Source organism: Ursus arctos, unplaced genomic scaffold (genome assembly GCF_023065955.2).
Source record: "Ursus arctos isolate Adak ecotype North America unplaced genomic scaffold, UrsArc2.0 scaffold_28, whole genome shotgun sequence".
In the NCBI taxonomy this organism is placed as follows: domain Eukaryota; kingdom Metazoa; phylum Chordata; class Mammalia; order Carnivora; family Ursidae; genus Ursus; species Ursus arctos.
Genome location: NW_026622963.1, coordinates 7,646,011 through 7,671,028, shown reverse-complemented (window position 1 = coordinate 7,671,028; position 25,018 = coordinate 7,646,011). Strand labels below are relative to the sequence as shown.

The 25,018-nt window shown below is 33.4% G+C and overlaps 1 protein-coding gene across 14 annotated transcripts in view; it reads left to right on the top strand.

The window, feature by feature from the left end:
• MYO9A (myosin IXA) overlaps positions 1 to 25,018 on the top strand; it is a 285,328-nt gene that overhangs the window by 49,770 nt on the left and 210,540 nt on the right. For 11 of the 14 annotated variants that reach the window (XM_048221939.2, XM_026478436.4, XM_044391958.3 and 8 more), the window contains exons 3-6: positions 9,418 to 9,512; positions 14,521 to 14,583; positions 21,178 to 21,277; positions 22,761 to 22,817. In XM_048221939.2, coding sequence (XP_048077896.1) covers positions 9,418 to 9,512; positions 14,521 to 14,583; positions 21,178 to 21,277; positions 22,761 to 22,817 — 315 coding nt within the window. The remainder of the gene's footprint in view (positions 1 to 9,417; positions 9,513 to 14,520; positions 14,584 to 21,177; positions 21,278 to 22,760; positions 22,818 to 25,018) is intronic. The other 3 variants (XM_057303771.1, XM_057303769.1, XM_057303768.1) reach the window with 1 other exon arrangement.

Below are 25,018 nucleotides of genomic sequence, written 5' to 3'. Positions count from 1 at the left end.
CAACTCTGGGATCATGACCTGAGCTGAAGGCAGATGCTTAATGACTGAGCCACTCAGGCGCTCCAAGATTTAACTCTTTCTTAATATTACTTTTTGAAGAGCAGAATTTAAAATTTTTCACTCAGTTTTATTGAGATATATTTGACATACATCACTGTATTAATTTAAGGTGTACAACTGAATGATTTATATATGTATATATTGAGAAGTGATTATCGCAGTAAGTTTAGTTAACATCTATCACCTGACATAATTTCAGTTTTTTTTTTTTCTTGAGGTGAGAACTTTAAAGATTTACTCTCTTAGTAACTTTCAAATTTATGATGCAGTACTGGTAAGTATAGTCACCATGGTGTACATTACAGTCTCAGAACTTATTTATCTTACAACTAGAAATTTGTACCTTTTGACCACCTTCACCCATTCCCCACTCCCCTATCCTCCCTGGCAACCACCAGTCCTCTCTCATGAGTTTTGTTTTAGATTCCACATATAAATGAGATCATACAGTATTTGTCTTTGTCTAACTTATCTAACTTGTAATGCCCTCAAAGGTATTGTTGCAAATGGCAGGATTTTCTTATTTTTTTTTATGGCTGAATAATATTCCATCGTATATACATACAACATTTATCCATTCATTCATCAGTGGACACTCAGGTTGTTTTCATGTCTTCGCTGTTGTAAATAATGCTGCAGCGAACATGGGGGTGCAGATATCTCTTTGAGATAGTAATTTCATTTCCTTCGGATATATACCCAGAAGCGGAATTGCTGGATCATATGGTATTTCTATTTCTATTTTTATTTATTAATTTATTATTTATTTTTTTAGAGAAAGAGAGTGTGTGTGAGTGGGGGGGAGGGGCAAAGGGAGAAGGGGAGAGAGAGACTCTTAAGCAGGTTCCACACCCAGCATGGAGCATGATACACAACCTTGCGGTCATGACCTGAGTGAAAATCAAGAGTTGGATGCTTAACCTACTGAGCCACCCAGGCGTCCCTGGTATTTCTATTTTTAATTTTTTGAGGAACCACCATACTGTTTTTTTTTTTTTTTTTAGAGTGTCTGCACCAGTTTACATTTCCATGACCAATATACACAGGTTACTTTTTCTCCCATGTCCTTGCCAACAGTTGTTACCTCTTGTCTCTTGGATAATAAGCATTCTAACAGGTATTAGGTGATATTTCATAGTGGTTTTGATTTGCATTTCCACAATGATGAGTGATGTTGAGCTCCTTTTCATACCTCTTTTCCATTTCTAGATCTTCTATACAAAAAAATCTTTTTTTTTTCCTGCTATTGAGTTGTTTGGGTTCCTAATATATTTTGGATATAACCTCTTATCAGGTACATGATTTGCCAGTGTTTTCTCCCATTCAGTATGTTGCCTTTTCATTTTGTTGATGGTTACCTTTGCTGTACAGAAACTTTTGGGTTTGGTATAGTTCCACTTGTTTATATTTGCTTTTGTTGCCTTTGCTTTTAGTGTCATCCCCCAAAATCATCTCTAATACTGATGTCTTACCTTCTAGGGTTATTACGGTTTCAGGTCTTATGTTTAAGTCTTTAATCCATTTTGAGTTGATTTTTGTGTATGGTATAAGATAAGGACATGGTTTCAATCTTTTTCATGTGGCCGTCCAGTTTTCCCAGCACCATTTATTGAAGAGACTGTCCTTTCTCCATTGAATATTCTTGGCTTCTTTGTCCCAGATTAATTGACCATTTGTGTGTAGGTTTATTTCTGGGCTCTGTATTCTGTTGTTTGTTTTTTCAATATATATATGTTTGCTTTTTTGACAGTACTCTACTGTTTTGATTATTATAGATTTTAATAAAATTTGAAATCAGAAAGTGTAATGCCTCTGGCTTTGTTGTTTTTCAGGATTGCTTTGGTTATTTGGGGTCTTCTGTGGTTCTATACAAATTTTAGAATGTCTTTTCTACTTCAGTGAATAATGCCATTGGAATTTGGATAGGAATTGCAGTGAATCTGTTGATTGCTTTGGGGTAGTGTGGACATTTTAACAATGTGAATTCTTCAATCTATGTGCACAGAATACCTTTTCATTTATTTGTGTCTTCTTCAGTATGTCATGAGTGTCTTATAGTTTTCATTGTACAGATCTTTCACCACCTTGGTGAAACTTCGTTCAGATTTAACCCTCTCTTAATAGTACCTTTTGAAGAGCAAAATTTTAAATTTTGATAAAGTCCAATTTAGCCATTTCTTTTCTCTTATGGATTGTGCTTTTGGTGTCATATTTAAGAAAACTGACTAACCCATGGTTACAAAGATGTTCTGTGTTTTGTTTTGTTTTTCATTAGTTTTATAGTTTCAGGTTTTGCATTCAGGTCTGTGATCCATTTTGAGTTTATTTTGTATATGGTATAAGGTATAGATCCAGTGTTTTCCTATGAATATCTACTTGTTTCAAGACTATTTTTGGTTGAAAGACTGTTTTTTCTTTAGTCTTTGTCAAGAAGTTTTTGTCCATATATATGTGGATTTATTTCTGCATTCTCTCTTCTGTTTTATTGATTCATTTGTCTTTATGATAGCGCTATACTATCATTATATAACTTTATAATAATTTTTGAAATTAGGTTGTATTAATCCTTCTTTTTCTTAATTGTTTGGATATTCTGTCCTTTGCATTTCCATATAAATTTTAGAACATGGGTCATCTGACCTATGAACAAGTTTATTTTCCCATTTATGAAGATCGTCTCTAATTTCTCTAAGTAGTATTTTGTTGTTTTTAATGTAAAGGACTTTAACATCTATAGTAAGTTATATTTGTCAGTATTTTTTTTTTAAAGATTTTATTTATTTATTTGACACAGAGAGAGAGCCAGTGAGAGAGGGGACACAAGCAGGGGGAGTGGGAGAGGAAGAAGCAGGCTCCCAGCGGAGGAGCCTGATGTGGGGCTCGATCCCATAACGCCGGGATCACGCCCTGAGCTGAAGGCAGATGCTTAACGACTGAGCTACCCAGGTGCCCCGTATTTGTCAGTATTTTTTGATGCTTTTATAAATGGTATTTAAAAGTTTTCAATTGTTAGTGCCTAATATATAGAGATATAGTTGATATTGGCACTTTGATCTTATATTCTACAAACTGACTAGATATAAATATTCTGACTTTTTAAAAGTTTTCATTGGATTTTCCACATAGGAAATCCTGTTAGTGAATAAAAAGGCATTTTTTTCCCCCAATCTGGATTTTTTTTTTCTTGCAGATTTCACTGATTATGCCAGTATGAATATAAGTGGTGAAAGCAAATTCTTGTCCTGGGGGAAAACATTCAGCTTTAAACATTAAGTATGATGATAGCTGTTGGTTTTGTGTAGATGCTCTTTACTAGATTGAGGCCCATTCTCTTTTATTCCTACTTTGTTTAGAATTTTTATCAGGAATTGTTGGATTTTGCCAAATGCTCTTTCTGTGTCTATTTGAGATGGTCATATGGTTTACAAAGAATAGTTTGTTAATGTGGTGAATTATATCAATGGATTTTTGATTGGTAAACCATTTCAGCATTCCTGGGATAAACACCACTTGTCATGATTATTATCCTTTAATGTATTACTGGATTTGGTTTTCTTAAATTTTGTTTAAAATTTTTGATATGTTGTATTCTTTAATATTTTTTTCTTTTTTTTTTGGTATCAGGATAATTCTGCCCTCATGGGAATGAGTTGGGATGTCTTATATTTTTGGAAGAGTTTGTGTAGAACTTTTTTTTCCCCCTACTATCAGTGTTAGGATTGATATGAAACAATCTAGGCCTGTGGTTTTCTTTGCAGGAAGAGTTTTTTTTTAATTTATTATTTTATTTAAATTTTTAAAAATTTATTAGTTTCAGAGATAGAGTTTAGTGATTCATCAGTTGCATGTAACACCCAGTGCTCATTCCATTTATGTTCCCTCCTTAATGCCCATCCCCCACCTCCCTCCCCTCCAGCAGCCCTCAGTTTGTTTCCTAGAGTTCCGCATCTCTTATGGTTTGCCTCTTTCTCAATTTTCATCTTATTTTATCTTTCCTTCCCTTCCCCTATGTTCATTTGTTTTGTTTCTTAAATTCCACAAATGAGTGAAATCATAGGGTATTTGTCTTTCTCTGACTGACTTATTTCACTTAGCATGATACCCTCTAGTTCCATCCACATTGTTGCGGATGACAAGATTTCATTCTTTTTGGTGGTTGAGTAATAGTCCAGTGTGTGTGTGTAACATTTATTTATTTGAGAGAGAGAGAAAGAGCAGAGGGAGGGAGACACAGACTCCCTGCTGAACAGGGAGCCCAATGCAGAGCTAGATCCCAGGATGCTGGGATCATGACCTGAGCCAAAGGCAGATGCTTAAGCGACTGAGTCACCCAACGCCCCATATACCACATCATCTTTATCCATTCATCTGTTGATGGACATTTGGGCTCTTTCCATATTTTGGCTCTTGTGAGCATTGCTGCTATAAACATTGGGGTGCATGTGCCCTTTCGAATCACTGTTTGTATCCTTTGGGTAAATACCTAGTAGTGCAATAGCTGTGTCATAGGGTTGCTGTATTTTTAACTTCTTGAGGAACCTGCATACTGTTTTCCAGAGTGGCTACACCAGTTTGCATTGCTACCTTTCTCTGCATCCTCACCAACATCTCGTTTCCTGAGTTGTTAATTTTAGCCATTCTGACTGGTGTGAGAGTGGTATCTTGTGATTTTGATTTGTATTTCCCTGATGCCAAGTGACGTGGAGCATTTTTTCATGTGTCTGTTGGCCATTTGTATGTCTTCTTTGGAGAAATATTTATTCATGTCTTCTTTCCATTTCTTGACTGGAGTTTTGTTTTTTTTTTTTTTTTTTTTGGATGTTGAGTTTGATAAGTTCTTTATAGATTTTGGATACTAATATTTTATCTGATAAGTTTGCAGGAAAGTTTTAAACAAAGTTTCAATTTTTAAAGGAGATATAGAACTACTTTGAACTTGTCTGTGACTTTGAATCTGAAGTATGTCTCTTGGCGAAAGCATGGAATTGGATCATTAAAAATAGAAAAAAAATCCATTCTGCCAGTTATCTATCTTTTGACTGGAATGTTTGATCCGTTTACAGTTAATATAATTACTCATAATGTAGGATTTATGCCTGCACATTTTTATTATTTTTTTTCCTTTCCTGAGAGTGAGTGCATGAGTTGGGGTGAGGGGCAAAGGGAGAGAGAGAGAGGGAATCTTATGCAGGCTTCCCCCGGCATAGAGCCTGATGTAGGGCTTGATCTCACAACCCTGAAGTTGTGACTTGAGCCGATATCAAGAGTCAGACGCTTTAAGCGTCTGGGTCATCCAGGCGCCCCTGCCATTTGTTTTTTTAATATGCTTTTTTATGTCCTGTATTTTTCTATTACTACTTTCTGTTAGGTTAAGGAAATGTTATCTAGTGTACCATTTTAATTTTGTTGTCTCTCTCTTGGGTTTTTTGGTTATTTTTTTTAGTGGTATTCCTGAGCATTCCAGTTAACATAACAATTCAGTTTGGATTACTACCAATTTAATTTCAGTAATATGTAAAAACTTTCTTCTGTATAGCTCTGTTCCTTTCCCCCTCTTTTGTGCTTTATTTTCATATAAATTAAGTTTTTCTACATTGTATGTCCATACACACAGATTTATATTTATTGTTTTATGGAATTGTCTTTCAGGTCAGGTAGAAGGAAAAAAGTTACAAACAAAATATTTATACTCTGTTTTGTATTTATATTACATTTACTTTTGCTTGTGGTCTTTATTTCTTCATATAGATTTGCTTTGTTATCAAGTGTCTCTTCATTTCAGCTTGAATTACTTCATTTAGTATTTTTTGTAAGGCCCATCTGCTGAATGTATTCTTTCAGTTTTTGTTTATTTAAATGTCTTAATTTCTCCTTTAATTTTGAAAGATAGTTTTACTGGACACAGATTTCTTGGTTGACAGGCTTTTCTCAGCAATTTGAATATATTTACTCCACTGTCGTTAATTCTTAATGTTTTACTTGGAGAAATTAGGTGTTAGGCTTATTGAGGAACCTTTATATGGTAGTTGCTTCATCTCTTTCACTGCTTATAAGAACTATTCTTTTTTTTTTTTTTTAAGACTTTATTTATTTGAGAGAGACAAAGAACACAAGTGGGGGAAGAGGCAGATGGAGAGCGAGAGGCAGACTCTCTGCTGAGGAGGGAGCCCAATGCAGGGCTCCATCTCAGGACCCTGGGACCATATAAGAACTATTCTTTGTCTTTCAGCAATTTGATCATTATTTGTCTAGGTGCAGAGCTTTTTTAGTTTTTCATGCTTGGAGTTTGTGAAGGTTGTTGGATCTGTAGATTAGTGTTTTTCATGAAATTTGGGCAGTATTGGGCCTTTCATTGTTGAAATATTCATTTTGTGTTTTCTACTGTATCTGCTTGCTTATGTCTCTACTTGAGCTCCTCCAGTGAATTTTTCATTTTAGTTAGTGTACTTTTCAATACTGGAATTTTTATAATTTCTACCCCTTCACTGATATTCTCTGCTGTTAAGGCATCCTTTTCGTATTTTCCTTTAGTTGTTTGAAAATATTTAAAATAGCTGGTACAAAGTTTTGGCTTTGGAGCTCTCACATCTGGGTTTTGTCAGGGATAGTTTCTGTTTATTGCTTTTATAAAATTTTCTCGGTCCATACTTTCTTTCTTCTTTGCATGTCTTACAATATTTTGGTGAAAAGTGGGCATTTTTATTAATACAGTGTGGCAGTTCTGGAAATGAGATTTTTCCCTCCTCCCAGGGTTTGCAGTGGTTGTTTTGTTATTGCTGTTTGGTTGTTCTATGCTTCTTTGGAGTATGTGTGTGAAGTCTGTTCTTTTTCCTGTGAGGCCTTTACATTCTTTCTTCATTTAGCTTAGTGGTCAGATAATAATTGGACAAGGTTTTTTTTTTTTTAAATGCCCTGGAGCAATAAGGCTCCTAGTTTTTTCTGTGAAGTTTTACGTGCTTCTTAGATACTTGTCAACATTTAATCAGGCAATTGTCAAATCTGCCTTACCTTTTACTTCCTATTTTCATAGAACTTAAATATCAACCAGAGATCTCAGCTCTTTACTGAGCGTGTGTATATTTCTGGGCATGTGCACAGTCCTGCACAGGCACAACACCTTTTACATTCCCTGGAATATTTCAGATCTTTATTTTTTTTGAGATTTTATTTATTTGACAGAGAGAGCGAGCGAGCACAAGCCAGAAGGAAAAGACACTCCTTGCTGAGCAGGGAGCCTGACGCGGGGCTGGATCCCAGGACCCTGGGATCATGACTTGAGCCAAAGGCAGACGCTTAACTGACTGAGCCATCTAAGCATCCCTATTTCAGATCTTTAAATGCCCCTTTTGTAGAAATCATTCATTACGTTTTCCTTTTAAGTTGTTTGGTTTTCTCATTTTTTGCCTCATTCTCCTATTGCTACCTTAGGCAGTTGCAGTGTTTAAACAATTGCCTCTGATTGTTTTTTTTTAACAAACATACATGGGTGAAAAGGCTGTCTCTTGTGAGTGAGCTCCAAGTCAGGTCAGGTAAAGATAATCCTTCGAGTAAGGTTTTCCAGGGAAATACCATATAGCTCAAATTCTGACAGTTACCTGTGGCATGAGGCTTTGGCTATAATCCTGTTTTGATTTTTCAATGGCTACTAGGCTGCCTTTTAAACAGACTGTAATTATAGAGTGTTGCATTTCTCTTCAGCATGGAGCTAAGGAGAGGGATATGGTAATTGGGTGAGTTAAAATGCTACAATGCCTGTTTTTCTTACTGAGATTTGGCTGTTTTCCTTGATTAAGTGTTCCCCTACAAAGGATTATTGTAAGCTTTTAGTTAATTTCTAGAGTTGTCAAAAAGTTGATTTGGGTAATTTTTTTTTAGTTTTATTTCTCTAATGAAGAAAGGATTTTTCAGAGATCTTTATCATTTTCTGTGACCTGTTTTAATGATCTTTTCAAGAGATTTAAGTAATAAATACTTTATATATTTACCTTTATAGTTACCATTTTTGCTGTTCTCCATTTTCTGCACTGATCCATATTTGAGTATGATATTTTCCTTCTGCATGACGGACTTCCTTTAATGTTCCTTTTAGTGTGGGCTGGCTTATGATGAAAATTTTCAGATTTACATATCAGAGATTGTCTTTTTTTGGCCTTAATTTTTGAGTGATTTACCTTTTTTAGGAGATATTTAAATTAAAATTAAGAGAATTAAATTTAAATAGAATTAAAATTTCAGTAAAATTTATGAATTTTAAAACATTGATTTGGGTAACCATCTCTATACTATCCAAATGCAGAAAAGTTCCACTACTTGAAACTCCTTCACGCTATTCTTTATCTTCATATCCTCTTTATTTTCTCCCATACTAATTCATGGGAACTACTTGTCTGTTTTCCATTGTTTTTTTTTTTTTTTTTTTCAAAATGTCACAGAAATGGAATCATATACTAAGTAAAGTTTTGAGAATAGCTTCTCTCATTTAGCATTATGTCTTGGAAATTCATTCAAATTGTTGAATATGTGAGTTCAACTGGGGATTATGCTTTTAAATTTCTATTTTAAGAAATTTTATTGGGATATATAACTTACAATAAATTTATAGTGGGGTTTTTGATAAATGTATATACACTTATATAACCACCATCATACAGTGAAGCTATAGAATATTTTTATTACATCTTGTGCCCCTTTTACACATTTCCCAACTCCACCCCCATTCCCAGACAACTCTTGTCTTCTTCTTGTTACTGTTGTTTTGCCTTTTCTAAAATTTCTTAGTACAGTATGTAGTCTTTGAGTTTGGTTTCTTCCACATGTCATAATGTTCTGATATTCATTAATGTTGATGTATGTACCAGTTTATCTTTATTGCTGGGTAGCATTCATTGCATTGTGTATACTTTGGTAACAATTTAGGCAGCTTATGTATTTTTAATTCTTTTTAAAGTAGTACTGTAGCTTTGTTTTAAGTTGATGTGATAAAGTGTAATTACATAGTGAAATTTTATTTCATTTATACTATTCTAAAATTGCAATTATTTTGATGTAATTATTCTGTGTCTAGCTCCTATTTATTTAATTTAGCAAGATTTTAAACAATTTATAAATATATTAAGAAAGTTTGGTGGCTCTTGAATGTAAAAGTTAAATTAACTTTAAGGAGTGTTACGTTTTTAAAATTAAGATTTATTTTAATGAAGAGCATAAAGTACTTTCTACTTGGTTTTATTTCAACTATTAATTGCTCTCTTTTACTTTACCTGAACCATATGAGTCTGAAGTTAAAGAGAATTGCATTTTGTCTCTTTGAGCCAACCTAAGCAAGAATGAAATTAATGAGACTATTTATTTTGACAGGCCTTTGGAAATGCAAAGACAGCTCATAATAACAATTCAAGTCGTTTTGGCAAATTTATTCAAGTAAATTACCAAGAAACTGGCACTGTACTTGGGTAAGTAGCAATAGCAGTAGCAGGCTTTGTAGTATGTTTTTATTTTAACCATTGTCTCTTCATAATCCAGATTGTTCATTTGCTCTTTAATGAGAATAGTGACATTGGTGTCTGCATTCAGTTTTCTTCCTCTAAACTTTTTTTTTTGGAAAAGTTGAAGCCTGAGAAAAGTTCAAAGAATAGTGTAACACATACATCTGTAACTTAGATTTGCTAATTGTTAACAATTTGCTACATTTGCTTTATTTCTCTGTATTATGCATACATCCACTTTTAAAATTGTTTTTGAGTAAGTTGGGCATATAATTTGACTCCCCACAGGAATCACAGCCACATTTTCTTACATAATGCTGTTATATTCAAGAAATTTAATTTTGTTACAATAACATTTCTTATTACAGTCTGTAAATAGAGTACTTCTGGTTGTTCCAGCAATATTCTTTCTAATTTTAAAGCATCTAATAGACTTTATTTTTAGAGTAGTTTTAGGGTCACAACAAAAATGAGTAGAAAGTACAGAGAGTTCCCATATACCTCTTCACCCTATCCCCCAGTTTCCCCTATTAATAACATCTTATATTGTTGTGTTCCATTTGTGTGGTATGTTCTGTGGGCTTTGACAATTGTATAAAGACATGTATTCACCATTACAGTATCATGTGAAATAGTTTTACTGCTCTAAAATCCTCTGTGGTTTGCCTGTTCATCCCTTCTTACCCAATAACACTTGGCAACCATGTATCTTTTTATAGTACCCCTAGTTTTGCCTTTTCCAGAATGTCCTATAGTTGGAACCATATAGTATATAGTCTTTACAGTTTGGATTCTTTGCCTTAGCACTATGTATTAAATTTTCTTCCATGCCTTCATGGCTTGCTTTTATTGGAATAATATTAAATGTATATATTAATTTGGGGATAATTCACATCTTTGTGCAATTTAGAAATGCTTTAAAATTTTTTGTATTCATATTGAGTTTATTCCTAAGTATCTTATCTAAGTATCTTTTAATGTTTTGTTATTAAAAGTGTGATTTTTCTCTTGCATTATATCTTCTAGTTGTTTGTATATGTGAAATTTATTAATTTTTATATTAAGTTGTATCTTGTTATCTTACTGAATTATTGTTTGCATTAGTTTTACTATTATTTCTTTTACCCTTTCTTAGTATATCTGCAAAAATAGATATTTTTACCTGCTTTTCTGTTCTTATATCTTTAATTATTTTCTCTCTTCTCTGATTCCAAATAATATTGTTTCAGACCTTTATGTGAATGACTTTACTTTTCTCCACTAAGTAAAATACTGATTTTAGGACATTTTACCATGTTAATGAGTTAGGCATCAATTTAAATTTTCTATGAGTGGTTTTTTGAGTAACAAAATAATACTGCATTTTATCAAATGTATTTTGGGCATCTGTGAAGATTAGCATGATCTTCATTTTGAGAGCTGTCGGTATTATCATTATTTTTCTAATATTGAATCATTTTGTGTTCCTGGGAAAATAATCCCACTTGGTCGTACAAAGATACACTCACACACCTACATATGTACACATATTTATACACGCACATATAAATTGGTTGTTCTGTTTTCTAGTTTTTATGATTTTTGCATCCATATTAGTAAGTGAGATTGGTTAGTATTTTTCCTTTTTATGCTATTTTAATTGTGCTTTTTACTTCTGCTTTTAATTTAAAAATTTGACCAAAGCTATATATATCCTACCCCCCCCCCCCAGAAAAAACAAAACAAGAAGGATAAGTCCTTCACTGGTGAGTTTCATACCTCATTTCCTTTCTGATTTGAAAACCATGGTACTTCTTATAAAAATGGGATACAGCCAAGTTGTCAAGTTGCACTTTTCTAGTATTTATGGTTGTGATACAAGAGATGTTGATAATAAGTACAGTTGTATATGTTGCTTTGTAATGTACAAAGTATCATTATATATATTCATTGATTCTTAAGACAGTTTTATGAGTTAGGAATGGCAGATGTTTATTTTCCCATTCTATGAATGAAATGCTGGCTCTTACATGTTAAGCGATTATCTGAAAAGGTTAAACATTCTCTTGTAACAGTGATGACCAAAAATCTTCATCTTGATTAGTAAGTCAACACATACATATTGAAAAAATTTTTTTTCATATTGAAAAATTTTAACTCTTAGCAAATATATATTAAACATTTTCATCTTTCATTTTATCATTCATTAGGCAAACATTTATGGAGTACCAGGCACTGGGCTAAGTGTTGAGGACAAAAAAAATGTACACATGTTCTCTGCCATTAACATTCTCATAGTCTTTTGGGGAAGATATGTTTGTGTAAGAGGATTGCAGTAAATGAGACAAGTACAGTGATTGAAGCATGTGTCTGGAGAAGTTCACAATAAAAGGTGATTTTTATCTTGGGTCTTGAAAAATTGTAAGGAGAAAAAGTGGGAAATCACATTATCATTTGAGGAATTGGCATTAGCAGATGAATGGAATCATAACAGGATCTTGGTGTACTTGAGGAGGTAAGTTCAGTGGCTTCAGATTAAGGACATAGTGTTCAGTTGATTTCAGATTGTGAATAAAGCTCTAATGTATCTAATTTATCCTCTTGATTGGGAAGCAGATTTAAAAATTTTATTATAACAAATGTCAAACATACAGTGAAGTAAAGAGAATAGTAGAAGGAATGCCCATTTAGACTCAACAGTTATCGCATTTTGCCATATTTGCTTTGTCTATTTTTCTTTTTCTGTGCTGATGCATTAAAAAAAAAAAAAGACAATCCCAGGTAGATGTAACATCAGTTTACCCTTGTGTACTTTAGTATGAGTGGCAAGTGAAAGTAGAGGAATAACATGAGTAAATCTTATTTTATGGGTAAATAACTCTTACAGCAGTATAACTCATGGATTGGAGAGGAGGAAGGAGAGATGTCTAGGAGTATGTTGTTATAGTTGAAAGAGGGAGCCTTTGTAGTTGAATAGACCTGGCTTCAAATCATGGTTCTGCTGTTTACTAGCTACATGATCCTAATGTCTTTAAGCATTGGTTTCTCCACTTGTGAAATAGACAGTAATATTTGCTATGCAGGGTGGATATAAGAATTTAACATACTATGTGGAATCTAAAACACAAATGAATAAGCAAAAAGCAGAATTAGACCTATAAATACAGAGAACAAGTTGATGGTTGCCAGAGGGAAGGAAGGTGGTGGAATGGACAAAATGAGTGAAGGGGAGTATCATATACAGGCTACCAGTTATGGAATAAGTAAGTCATGGGAATAAAGGGTACCATATAAGGAATGTAGTCAGTGATATTTTAATAGGGCATGGTGAAGGATGACAGCTACATTTGTGGTGAGCATAGTATAGTGTGTAAACTTGCTGAATCACTACGTTATATACCTGAACACCTTGAAACTAATGCAGTGTGTGTCAGCTATACTCAAAAGAATTTAACGTATTAGTTTATGTTCCCTTTCTCCCATTTTAGACAGATAAGAACCTGTTTCAGTAGTTTAGACTAGAGGTGATGATGGTAATTCAGAGGAGGTGATACATTTTAATTACTGGTAGTGGTAGTAATGGGTTTGCAAAAATGGCACATTTGTGCTTCATTTTATGAATGAATGGAGCCTGTTGGATAGAGAGTGGGTATAGACTGTAGAATTAGAAGTGGAAGGAAGAGCACAGACAAATGTAGCCAGGAGTGAATGGCATGCTTGAGGGAATAACCTGTATTTAGGAGTAGCTGAAATACTGAGCATGCAATAGAAGGGAACTGATGGGAATAAAAGCTCAAAAGTCAGATTTTGACTCCACAGAGGTTTGTGCTATGTAATTTGGATTCAATAGTCTAAAGCTTTTAAATTTCAGACGGTAGGATCCTCTTTTCCTGTGGGAGCTTAACTGATTGCTTCAATTTGGGCGAGAGGTATTGAAGACTTGAAGAGGTACAGTCTAGATAAAGAGAATGACATATCCAGAAATACAATTTATGTTTTAGTTCCTCATTACTTTCAGGATAAATTCCATTCTTCTGGCACATAGTATATTGGTCCTTCTTCAACTAGTCCTCATCTCATTCTCTCATTCTCTATCTCGTTCTCTAGCCATGTTGAGTAATTATCTTCCCCAAAGTTAAGTACCCTCCTTCTCTATCTCATTCTCTAGCCATATTGAGTAATTATCTTCCCTGAGGTTAAGTACCCTCCTTCTTTTATGCCTTTGCATAAAGCAGTTTTCCTTGCCTTCTTCTGGTCAGTATTTCAGATTTCAGAGTCATTTACTCAGTCAGTCACCAAATAGATTTTGTGAATGCTTACTATGTGCTTTGTACTTACCTCTCTGGAAATTGTTCCTTATATAATTTTTTCCTTCTTGGATTGAATCTTACCTGTCTCCCTTGGTATAGCCATAATATTCTGGTCATTGCTCTATAGTAAATCCTATATAAACTCAGTATGATAGCCCCTTGTTTACATATTTCCTCCACTAGTCTGAAAGCCCCTTGAGAACAGATAGTGTATCATTTATTTCCATATTTGAACAGTGCTTAGCACAGTGCCCAGTTAATGAACAGTTATTGAATAAATCAGTAAATAATAAACGAATAGATTCCAGAATGTGGCAGTAGCATGAATATGTTAAGAAAGTATGTCTTTGAGCCTTATGTAGTCACCTGGCCAAAGTACAATATCTGAAAGAATGTGTAGTGGCATATGATCCTGGAAAGAAAGTAAAGCCTGTGCCATGGGTGGGTCTTGTGTGCCATGTTTTGAACTTCTGACTTTATTTTGCTTTATTGAAAGCCAAAAAAAAAAAAAAGACTTAAGAGTTTATGAATTTAACACAGATAACAGCATTTATAACACAGTTATAATGGTAAGTGCACTAAAATGATCTGGATAGTATTCTTTATACTTTTGGATCTTCTCTGAAAAAATATTTATCTATCGTAAGCTTTATTATTTATATCAACCAATTTTATTTTTCTTCTAGTGCCTATGTTGAAAAATATCTACTGGAGAAGTCCAGACTCGTTTATCAAGAGCATAATGAACGGTACATATTTTTATTAGTATAATTAGATCAAGTTAACATTTGTATTATGCAGATTGATTTTTATGAGTAAAAGAAATATTGTGTATTATGATCTTTAATTCAGCTTACACTGTGCATCACTTTCCATATAATTGCTATTTCTGTCATGGGCAGAACATTGTATTTTTTCAGAGGCTGCTAGAAGATTTTTTAATAAGTGCAAACATACCTTGTTTATTGCACTGTGCAGATGTTGTGTTTTTTTACAAATTGGTTTATATTGAGTAAGTCTTTTGGCACCATTTTTCCAACAGCCTTTGGTAACTTTGTGTCTGTCTCATATTTTGGTAATTCTTGCAATATTTCAAACTTTTATATTATTTTTATATTTGTTATGGCGATCTGTGATCTGTGATTACAACTAGCTGAAAGCTCAGATGATGGTTAGCATTTTTTAGCAATACATTGCTTTTAAATTAAGGTTTGTACATTGTTTTTTAGACATAATCCTATTGCACACTTAAGAGACTACAGGTGTAGATATAACTGTTATCTGTACTGGGAAACCAAAACAATTATTTGCCTCATGTTATTTTGAGATTTGCTTTATTGTAGTGGTCTGGAACTGAACCCACACTATCTCTGAGGTATGCCTGCATATGGAACTGTTACCTTTTCTAAATTTTTGGCAAATTCTCGAAACAGAAAAACAGTGGTAGCTCAGGTGTTTATCTTACTGCTTTTCATGAGCATTGTGCCTTGGGCTTTTTCCCATGTCTTAGTATTCTGTTTCTAATTTGAGAAAAAAAATTTTTTTTTAAAAGATTTTATTTATTTATTTGATAGAGACAGCCAGTAAGAGAGGGAACACAAGCAGGGGGAGTGGGAGAGGGAGAAGCAGGCTCCTAGTGGAGGAGCCTGATGTGGGGCTCGATCCCAGAATGCTGGGATCACGCCCTGAGCTGAAGGCAGACGCTTATCGACTGCGCCACCCAGGCGCCCCGAGAAAATTTTTAATAAAGCACGTAATTTCATTATATTGTAATGAGGTATACAGGACTTTAGAGATTATATATGTAACTCCTACAGATGAAGAAACCAAATGTTGGGGAAAAAAAAAAGGAAACCAAATGTCAGAGAGGTAAATGATTTGCTTCATGCTGCAATGAGACTAAAGTTAAGAGCCAGAGTTTGCTGCAAGAAGCTTTTATTTAGAAAACTACTCCCTCTAAAGATGTACTGTATGGTGATTAACGTAACATAATAAAAATTAAAAAAAAAAAAAAAAGAGCCAGAGTTTGAAGTTAAAGAGACCTACATTCAAATATTGAATATGGCTTTGGCATCTCATTTAACTTTCCTGCTTCTTTAATATATATTCCCATTTTACAGATAGAAAAGTGTCTTAGAATTGTTTAGAGAAATAAATGAAATAACATTTATAAGTGCTTAGTGTGGTCCTTATAATTATATTCAGTAATTAACAGCTAACATTATCTAATAAATACCTGCCATGTTAGGACTAGAACTCAAGACTTTCCTGTTCATTTCTGTGGCTAGTCTAGATGAGGAACTCTAAATTAGAGGGTTTTTTTGAAATGAAGGAAGAGAATAACTTCATACAGTTTCGTAGAGTTAAAGATACTGTTATTAGAAGGTTGTTAGTATCTTTTCCTAACACATTTTAATTGAGTGGTAGGGATATAGCATGGTTTCAAAGACCCAATAGGAGGTGAAGATCTGGAACTTAAAAACTGATTCTCTATTATCTTGCTGGATTCTGTTTGTGAATGGATGTATAATATATATTGATATGTTGCTGAATGTGGGTTGCTAGTATTTTGTTGAGGATTTTTTGTGTCTGTGTTCATACGGGATATTGCTTTAAGGTGTTACTTATTTTTTTTTCTCCTGATGTCTTTGTCTGATCTTGGTATTAGGATAATACTGGTTCATAGAATGAGATGGAAAAGTTTGGGAACAATTCTTTTTTAAATGTTTGGCAGAATTCACTTGAGAAGCCATCTGGTTCTGGGTTTTTATTTGTGGGGAATTTTGATTCCCCAAACATTTTAGTTATTATAAGTCTTTGTGAATTTTCTGTTTCTTCTTCAGCCAGGTTTGGTAGTTTTTGTCATTCTAGGAATTTTTCTGTTTCATCTTGGTCATCTAATTTGTTGGCAAAAAAAAAGTGTTTATAGTATTCCCTTATAACAATTTTTATTTCTGACAGGTTGATGATAAAGTTCCCTCTTTTGTTCCTGAATTTGAGGTTTATTATCTTTGGGCTGCTATAACAAAATACCTCATTCTGGGTGACTTATAAACAACAGAAATATATTTCTCAGAGTTCTGGAGGTTGGCAAGTCCGAGATCAAGGTGCCAGCATGGTTGCATTCTGGTCAGAGCTCTTCCTAATTCATAACTCATACCTTCTTGCGTGGTCCTCACATGGTGGAATGGGATAGGGAACTCTGTGGGATCTCTTTCATAAGATCACTAATTCCATTCGTGAGGGCTCCACTCATGATCTAATCAACCCCCACCTCCTAATACCATTACCTTTTGGGGTTAGAATTCCAACGTAGGACTTTGAGGGGCACATATTCAGACCATAGCCATCTCCCCCACCTTTTGGGTCAGTTTAGATAAGAATGTGTTAATTTTGTTGCTCTTTTAAAAGGACTAAGTTTTGGTTGATTTTTCTGTATTTGTTTACTGTTCCCTATTTTATTTCTCTTATGCTTATCACTTCTGTTTGCTTTGGGTTTAGTTTGCTCTTTTTAAAAATTTTTAAAAATTCTTTAGTTTCTTAAGGTGAATGGTTAGATTTGAGATCCTTCTTCTGTTTTAAAATGGGTTTACAACTATAAAGACCTGTTGAACACTGTTTCAGTGGTTGCCATATTTTGGCATGTTGTGTTTTGGTTTTTATGTACCTCAGTGTATTTTCTGATTTCCTACGTGATTTCTTCTTAGAACGCATTTTTATTTAGGAGTTTGTTTTTGAATTTCCATATTTTTGTGCGCTTTGGAAATTGCTGTTATTGATTTCTAATTTCATTGTAAGATCATCAGAGAATATAGTTTGTATGATTTCAGTCCCCTTACATGGAGACTTGTCTTATAGTTTAACTTCTTAAAAAATCTGGAGAATGTTCCATGGATATTTGAGAAAATATGTATCCTGCTGTTGTTGGATGGAATATTCTATGGATGCCTTTTAGGTGTAGTTGGTTTTTAATATTTTTCAAGTCCTCTTTTTCCTTGTTGATCTTTTCTCTTGTTTTGTTCATTATAGAAAGTAGGGTGTTGAAATATCTCAGTACTATTGTTGAATTGTTTTTTTCTTTCTTCAGTTCTTTCAGTTTTTGCTGTATGTATTTTGGAGCTCTGTTTTTATATGCATTTACATTTAGAATTGTTATATCTTTCTGATGAATTGGCCCTTTTGTCATTATAAAATGTCCTTTGCATCTAGCAACAATTTTTGTCTTAAAGTGTATTTTATTTGATGTTACTATAGACACCTTAGCTTTCTTTTGGTTATTGTTTGCATGGTATTTTTTTGATCCTTTACTTTTGACCTATTTGTATCTTTGAGTCTATAGTGTGTCTATTGTAGATAGCATGTAGTTGGTTTTTTTTTTTTTTTTTCTTTTTAATTCATCCTGCCAGTTACTCACCTTCGGACTCATTTATACTTAATATAATTGCTAAGATAGGATTTATGAATGTTCTTTTGCTATTTGTTTTATGTATTTTTTTATGATGTTTTAGTCCTTCTATTACTGCCTTGTTTTGTATGTATAGATGTTTTCTGGTGTACCATTGGCATTTCTTTTATTACATGTTTCTTGAGTTATTTCCTTAATTGTTGCCCTGGCAATTACAGTTAACATTTTAGCAATCTTGTTTGGATTAATAACAACTTAATTTTGATAATGTACAAATAACTTTGCTCCTATGTAGCTCTGTTCCTTTCCCCTTCTTTTGTACTATTATTGTCATATAAATTCCCTCTTTTTAATAGTAGACCCATCAATACAGATTAGTCATTATTGTTTTTTTTTTCTGGTATCTTTGAAATCCAATGGGAGGGAAAAAAGTTACAGATAAAAAAGTGAGTTTATGCTATCTTTTATATTTAGCCACATAGTTATCTTTCCTAGTGCTGTTTATTTTTCCATGTTTAATTGAAAATTGTCTAGTTTCCTTTCTTTTCAGCTAGAAAAAGTCCCTTTAGCTTTTCTTTTTTTTTTTTTTTTTTTTTTAAAGATTTTATTTTTATTTATTTGACAGAGATAGAGACAGCCAGTGAGAGAGGGAACACAAGCAGGGGGAGTGGGAGAGGAAGAAGCAGGCTCATAGCGGAGGAGCCTGATGTGGGGCTCGATCCCATAAGGCCGGGATCACGCCCTGAGCCGAAGGCAGACGCTTAACCGCTGTGCCACCCAGGCGCCCCTCCCTTTAGCTTTTCTTGTAGGGCCCATCTACTATAAAGTCTCTTAATTTTTGTTTACTGGGATATCCTAATTTCTCCTTTATTTTTGAAGGACAGCTTTGCTGGGTGTATAATTTTTGATTGATAGTTTTTTTTCCCCCCCTCTCAGTACTTTGAGTATGTTATCCTTCTGCCATGGCTCCTAATGAGAAATCAACTGGTAATCTTTTATTAGCAATCCTTGATGAGGCATATCTTCTCCTGGTGCTTTGAAAATTTGTTTTTGTTTTTCAATAGTTTTGATTTATCTAAGTGTGGATCTCTTTAAGTTTTTCTCCCTTTGAGTTTGTTGAGTTTCTTGAATGTGCAGATTGTTTTTTCACCAAATTTGGGGAGTTTTTGGTCATTATTTTTTTCAAATATTCTTTTTGCTCCCTTCCTCTCCTTTTGGGATGCTTATTGTGCCACAGATATCTGAAGCCTGTTCAATTTTCTTCATTCATTTTTCTTTCTCTTCAGACAAGTTTCAAGACCTGTCTTCAGGTTCACTGATGCCTTCTTCTGCTCACTCAGATCTCTTGTTGAGTGCCTCTAGGTAGTTTTTCGTTTTAGTTACTATATTTTTCAACTTTCTAATTCCTTTTTGATTGTTTTTAGTGAGTTCTGTATGTTTATTGATAGTCTCTATTTGACGAGACATCATTCTCATACTTCAGTTGTTTAAACATGGTTTCCTTTAGTTCTTTGAACATATTTAAAACAGTTAATTAAGAATCATGTGTACTAAGTAATGCGTGGGCTTCCTCAAGGATGGTTACTATTGTGTTTTTTCCTTTGTATGTACTATACTTTGTTTCTTTAATGCCTCATAAATTTTTGTTGAAAATTGGACATTTTAAGTAATAATTGGACATTTAAAATAATCATGTGGCAGCTCCGGAAATGAGATTCTTCCTTTCCCAGGGTTTGTGTTTTTTTTTTTTTTTGTTGTTGTTGTTTGTTTGTTTCTTTTGTATCATGACTTTCTTTAACTAATTTTGTTAAGTCTGTGTTCTGTTTCAAGTGTGGCCATTCACGTATCTGCTTGGTTAGCTCAGTTGTCAGATAATGATTGAACAGAGATTCATTTAAATGCTTGGAAAGAGTGAATCTCCTAGTCTTTGCCTCAGAGCTTTCTGTGTGTATTGGGCCATACCTTTAACACTCAGGTAGGCATTTTATAATTCTGCTTTCACTTTAACTTCCTGCTCGTACATCCCTTCAAGGTCAGCCAGAGGTGAGAGTTTAGTACCTTCTCTGGTCTTTGCTGAGAAGGCTTGAAGCCTTGGGCATGTGCACAGCCTTATGCATGCGCATGGCCTTCTAGATTCCCAGGCATATATTGAAGCTTTTAAAACCCTGTGTGGAGATCACATTTCCCTCTAAATTTTTTGGTTAGCCTATTGTTTGCCCTAACATTTATCCATTGCTTCACGTAGCTGACATCTTAAAAAATTGCCTATAATTTTCTACACCTGCACCTGGGGAAAAGGTTTTCACACTGGGCTAACTCTGAATCAGGTCAATAAAGACAGTTTTGAACGTGGAGTCTTCCAGGGAACCACTAGATAGTTCAAGTAATGATATTTCTTAGGGAATGAGGTTCTGAAGAGCTCCAACACTCTTTTGCCCTCTTGTGATGGCTGCCAGGCTTCTGGTGTCCATCGTGGTTATAACCTCTTGGTTTTGAAGGCTATCCTGGATCTGGTGAACAGGAGATGGAATAGGGCAAGTTAAAAGGCTACAAAGGTTGCATTTTTTTTTTTTTTAACTGGGATTGAGCTATTTTTCTAATGTAAACACTCCTTGGATTGCTATAAGCTTTTGGTTAATTTTTAGAGTTCTGAAAAACTTTATTCTGACAAATTTGCCAGTTTTCTAATTGGTTTTATGGAAGAGAGAATTTTCAGAGGTCTTAACCTTTGCCTTATAGCTGCCTTCACCCCTCTCTTTTGAATTTAGCATCCAAAATCATTTTATTTTATAGTACCTGAAATATTGAATTTACCACTTTTGTATTAAAAAATGAAACATAGTTGAAACATTTTACTAATTAATGTTTGCTGTTTCTTCTGTTAAATGGTAACCATATATCATGTTCATTATAAAGCCATACTCTTTGTTTCCAACAGGAACTATCATGTATTTTATTACCTCCTGGCAGGAGCAAGTGAAGAAGAAAGATTAGCATTCCATCTTAAACAACCAGAAGAGTATCATTATCTCAATCAGGTGAGAGTCATGAAATATATTTTGAAATGTAGGGCATTATTAAATTTTACTTCTTGAGAAAAGTTTTTTTCCTAATACTTTGTTCCCCAACCCTAGTAATGGATATTAACTAGCATTTTCATACATGCAGTCTAAAAATTTATGTGACGTACTTCTCAAATTCGAAAATCATTATTACTCATATGACTTGGAAGAGGTTAGTATAGTGTGTCCTTTGCTTTTTGTGAGACTCTGAAAGAGAATAATAAACTGTTTATATATGTCCCTATATGTTAGAAAAATGGATTGGTCTTTTCAAAGTGATTTACCTTTTAAAGAAAAGAGCATGTTCAGTGTTACTAATAATTAATGCTTGCCCTTTGCATGGGATTACTTGAAACCTTTTTTGAATGTTTTGAAGTCTAATGAATATACCTCTTTGCATGATATTATGATACTAACGTAGAATATGATTATTTTTATAATTTAGCAAATGATCCTATTCAATATGAAATTCATCAAAAGGATGGGATTGTATCTTTCTGTGAAACTCAAAATTCACTCCTAAATTTCTATAATAAGGGGTAATTTCTTGCAGCTTTTCATTATAGTGGTTTCTCCAATTTTATTATTTCTCATATTAATAAAAATTCTAGAATTGATATTAATGGAATTGGTATGACAGTAGATCACTTAAATAACAGATTGTCTTTTCTTGGTTTTTTGATTGTTTGAGGCACGATGTAATATCCATGGAAATAAATGCCTTTATGGTAATTTAAAAAATCCTTATGAAGGTTTAGTGAGGAAATTGACATTTTGATGATGGTTCAAAGGTTACAGTATATATTTAAAGTTATGAAAGTAACATCCTAGACTTTTCCCAAGATACACAGGATGTTATGTAACTGATATTTCTTAATTTTGAGACTATGTATTTATATAAACTAATAAAACTTTGTATTAATGTATCGATTTCAAAATTATTTAAAGTATCACTTCTTGATATAATACTAGACATTTGTATTATAAAAAATTAAGTAGATTTAAAAAAATAATTGATTTAGCTTCTGAGCTTTTTCTTTTCCCTGTTAAACTCTTTGCAGATATTTGGGTGATTAAATACTTCATTTTTAAAAACTAATAATTGCTCATAAATGAGCTGATAGTCCCGAGCTTATTACTCTTCTTCCAGATATTTTTTTGTTATCAGTGGCCACACCATACATATTCCTGTCATAAAGTGGTCAGTATTCATAGAATATGAGACTGAGCAGTTAATACAAATCTCAGAGTCACTGTAAAACAGCAAGTATGGATTGGTTGTAATAATATATGATCTCCCAGAATCTGAATATTTACCTAGTTGTTTCTTGTTTTATGCTGCTATACGAAATAACTTTCTTTGGGTAGCAGCAGTGCTAACTGAATACTACCATCTAAGAGATGATTAGAGAAAAGTGATAACCCTTACTTCTACCTAACTAATCTGCCTTACTTTCAGATAACAAAGAAACCCCTCAGACAGAGCTGGGATGATTATTGCTATGATTCTGAGCCGGTCAGTACAAGTACCTAAATATTCTGTCTGTTAAAGGACCCTCACTCACCTTGCTCATTTGCACCTATCTCATGACTTAGAAAGAAAATCAGCTGAAATACAAAGAATCTAGGAAAGAAGAAAAATTAATTTTAATTTATTTGAATTGATATATTTGTATGTGTATGGTTTGCGGATTTAAAACCAGTCAATTTTTAAAAAGTTTATTTTGTTGCTTATGTTTAGTTTATATTTATTTTGACAATAAATTAATTGCATTCCTGACTTAAGCATTGTTATGGATTCTTTTGAGCTACCGGTTGTTTTCTTGAGGTGTATTTTTTTTCAATTTTTTTTTTTTAGTGATTTCATTACTTACATGTTATGAGTAGTATGTATTTTTTGTCTCAAAAAGGTATAACTTTCTTGTTTTATGTGTCAGTTAACAGTCTTTTCACATGATGAATGCATGTGCATTTTTCTTTGAAATTTTTTTAGTGGCAAGAGAGGCTGTAAACTTTATATAATTTGCTAAAAATTAAGAATTGAAATTCCTGTAAATAAGATTATTTTATGTTTTTAATTGAGTGATTTAAGGGCATATATGATGTAATATAAAATGAATAGGTAAATTTAGCTTTATTTTTATATTTTATAAGGACAAAGTTGGTAATCAAAAAAGGACACAAAAAATCTTTTTCCTTCCCTTTGTAGTGAGGTCAGATGTAAAGGCTGAAAACATGCAGTCATCTATATCTATTAATTAACTAATGAACTAATTTATTAATTATTCCTTCTGGAAACATAACATGTCTTGGTTCTTGCTTTAAATAACTATGACTTTAATTTTCACTGTGTGATTACATACTCCACTAATTACAAAACTAGACTGTTTCGGAGTTGAGAAGGATCAGGAATTTTTTCCTTCATACAAAGTTTAATTGCGTTACCTTTTAATAATATATCAAGTAATTTATGGTTTCAGAGTTAACATTTTGGAATATTTTAGACATTTAAATTTATAGATTCTGATACATTTTAGTAGAAAAATTTACACTGTTTGCCACTCTTGAGAAGCTTCCATCCTTTACCTATTAACCTCAAGTGACTGAGTCTCATTGGGAAGTAGGTAGGAGACTGGTAATACTCATATGGCAAATGTAAGACTTGATGGTCTGTACAGAGCTTATTGTGATATTATGAACGGGTCTGCTGTTATTTAGACAGTCTAAGTCATGCTTCAGAATTTGGGCTCTGAAGCAGACAGACCTGACTTGAATACTGGCTTATCCACTTACTAGTTTTGAGAACCTGAGCAGGTCACGTAATTCTTTTGTTTCCACCATCTATTTAATTGGATAAAAATGGTCTTTAACTTTTGTGAGAATTAAATTAGACAATGCATCTAAACAGCTTGATAGAGTGTTTAGTATTTAGTAAGTATACAGTACATGTTCCCAGAGCTGCTGCCACCATCGAAATCGCCATTATCCATCTTTTCCTTATAGAGTTTTGTACCCATATTCCTCTACTCCCTTTGTATCTTTCATCACTAGCCTCTCACTTATTGTGTTTTCAATCAAGTTTGAACTCTGAATAATTTCTGTTGCTTTTTCTCACAAGTTAATGAAAGCAAGCAGTCAATCTGAGGATCTTTTGGTTTTCTTTTTCCTTTTAGCTCCTCAGAGTTGATTTGGGGGCAAACTAAACTTTGTTTCCCTCTGAGTTATGAGAATTTATGTGACTTAGCATGATAAGAAGAGAGGATTGTTAGGTACTGTTCTGTAATTTTCCTATATTATCATACATGTAATGGAATTATATGGTGAGAAAATTGCTTTTAACAAGGGACCTCTTGTTGCCTATCGTATATTGATTTAATTCCTGTTAAGGGTTATCCTATTAAATAAATAAGCTCAAGCAACTGGTGTTGCCTGGGAGAGTGCAGAGGATTTAGAACTGGATAGATTTTCGTTTTGCCACCCCTGTCGTTTAGGTGAATTATTTAACCTCTGAGCCTGTTTTCTTTCCTGTTGAATGTATATATAATTATATACATAATTATCTCCTTGTGTTTATATCTAATTTTAAACTTTATATCTATATTATTCATTAACTCGTTCCTACAGGGTCATAAAGCAGGTTTACATGCTAGATACTTGATAGTTTAAAAAAATAAATGAGTACTTTCTCAAAAAGAAATGTTTGATTTAATTCAGGAG